Genomic DNA, 2,265 nt, shown 5'->3' on the forward strand with positions numbered 1-2,265 from the left:
GATGTACGTGTTTACGGTGTAAGCTTACAATGGGGGCATCATAATTTTTGTAAGCATTAAAAAGCAGAGAACGATGTTTGATGTACTAATTTGTTTATGAGTTTTCCTATTATTTTTACAAAAGTGGCCTTGGTGGCCCTTCTCAATTTGAGAGTTGGCCGTTGTGTGCCTTTCTATGTTAGAGAAATTCATAGGCGATTTTCCTCACATGGCCCTAAAAAATTGCCTTGCCCTTCTCTGTCGCTTAAATTCGAAGCCGCTGATATTGGCCACTCTCGACAGACTTCCTGTCTGAGTCCCTTCCCAGGTAATCTAGCCACAGACACAGGACGGCCAGTTGTTAACTCAAAAAAACCAATATACAATGAGGAAACACTGGTAGCTAACGATAACAAAAGAGGGTATACTTGGCTCATAGCACACTGACACATAAATATATATATATTTATGTGTCAGTGTGGCTGATAGGGTCTATGTCCCCCAGGGTACTGCCGGAACGTACCCTGGGTACGGTCCGGTATACCGGAACGTACCCTGGTAACTATCTAGCTGATATGGTTATAGTTAGTGTTAGGGTTAGGGTTATGGTTATGGTTAGGGAGTAGGTGTAGGCGACTCCCTAGACTCGTTAGTGGAGTAGGCGAGGTACGGTCCGGCATATTAGATAGTAGTATTTAGTACCAGGGTACGTTCCGGTATACCGGACCGTACCCAGGGTACGTTCCGGCAGTACCCTGGGGGACATAGCCCCTATCAGCGTCAGTGTGCAGCGGCAGCAGCAATGGCGGCAGCCAGTGTTTGTTGTAGAGGAGCATTTGGACGGCATTTACATGAAATTGTCGGCAATAATAGGTGAAAGAGAGTATAGAAAATGGTAGTAAATATATTGGTAGTAAATATGGTAGTAAATATATTTCGTATTTATTTGGTAGTAAATATATTTCGTATTTATTTAGCATTATATTTTATTGAAACGCTCCAAGTGCCTGTGGTATGTAGTGCTTGTAAAATATTAGCCCGACCAGCAGGGCCGGACTAAGCGTGTGGGGGGCCCGGGGCACGCAATTGTGTGGGGGCCCTATAGTCTGTATTTTTTCTGCACTTTCATGCTTGCAAATTCAGAGAGTATTTCATCGTGTTTCAACAAATTTAAAATGTCACTTTCGATAGCGAGAATACTGAGGTTTACCAGTCTCTGTTGGCTCATCGTGGTTCTAATGTGATTTTTAATCAACTTGAGTTTTAAAAATGACCTTTCACCGCTACAATTCGAGACCATCAATGAAAGATAGATTCTCAGAGCAATTTCGGTATTAGGGAAAGTGTCCTTCAGCTGAACAGCAAAATTCAGTCAGAGAAACAGCATGGGAAACGCATCACTTCAACGTTACATACTAAGAATTTTGTGGATCACAATTACGACAGTTTTGTAAATTTTAGGATACTCTAAATGTGAGGGGCCCCAAATGTGGGGGGCCCGGGGCACGTGCCCCTGTCGCCCCGCCCTTAATCCGCTAGTGCCGACCAGGCTGTGCGACGGATTGTCTATACAGGTATTGTCTATACAGGCCTTGTCGGCCCAAGGATAGAGAACATGGGTCCCAATAAAACCAATGTGCCTAACCCTAACCCTAACCCTAATCCTAACCCTAACCATAACCCTAACCTATTATATTGATATAATATTATTATATTTATATTGATGTAAATGACATTGGTTTTGTTGGGACCCATGTTCTCTATCCTTGAACGGATTGTCTTTACGGGTATTCTAACCCTAGCAATACCGTTTCTTGGAGCTAGTAAAATATGAACGCATAGCGAGAAACCTTGATTACAAACGGTTTAAACCACCATCAATATACTCACCCGAAGCTATAAGACATATTATGCAAAACAGGAGCGCGAAGGACCGCTCCATTGTCATAACACATCCACAATCCTAAAACGTGCGCTGGCTGTATACCTTGTACAATTGTTACCTGTGTGAGATGTTGTTAATCACCAGAACCAACATTTGAGTATGGCCGCTTGCCCACGTGATTACAACCGACCAATACCAGCGCGCGCACCTGCCCCAGGTGTGTCATTTCCTGTCATGTGCTGGAACAGGTAGACCGTGACATGACTAGTTTGCAAGACTTCTGTTGATGACCTCACACACGTGCGCACACATGCGGTATACCGTATGCGGGTGCAAATCCACTTTAGGCACCTTATATCACGAAGTGATGCACAGATTTCTGTGTATCACCCAATGATGCG

General features: G+C 43.8%; 1 protein-coding gene across 1 annotated transcript in view; it reads right to left on the bottom strand.

Annotated features, from left to right (window-relative positions):
• The window catches only part of LOC106816642 (putative tyrosine-protein kinase Wsck), a 29,189-nt gene extending 27,213 nt beyond the window's left edge, over window positions 1–1,976 (bottom strand). Inside the window, exon 1 of the mRNA XM_014821267.1 lies at window positions 1,870–1,976. Within this exon, the coding sequence (XP_014676753.1) occupies window positions 1,870–1,927 (58 nt within the window). The 5' untranslated portion in view covers window positions 1,928–1,976. The remainder of the gene's footprint in view (window positions 1–1,869) is intronic.
• Between the last annotated feature and the right edge of the window lie 289 nt (window positions 1,977–2,265).

This window comes from Priapulus caudatus, unplaced genomic scaffold (assembly GCF_000485595.1).
Source record: "Priapulus caudatus unplaced genomic scaffold, Priapulus_caudatus-5.0.1 Scaffold1441, whole genome shotgun sequence".
Lineage (NCBI taxonomy): Eukaryota > Metazoa > Priapulida > Priapulimorpha > Priapulimorphida > Priapulidae > Priapulus > Priapulus caudatus.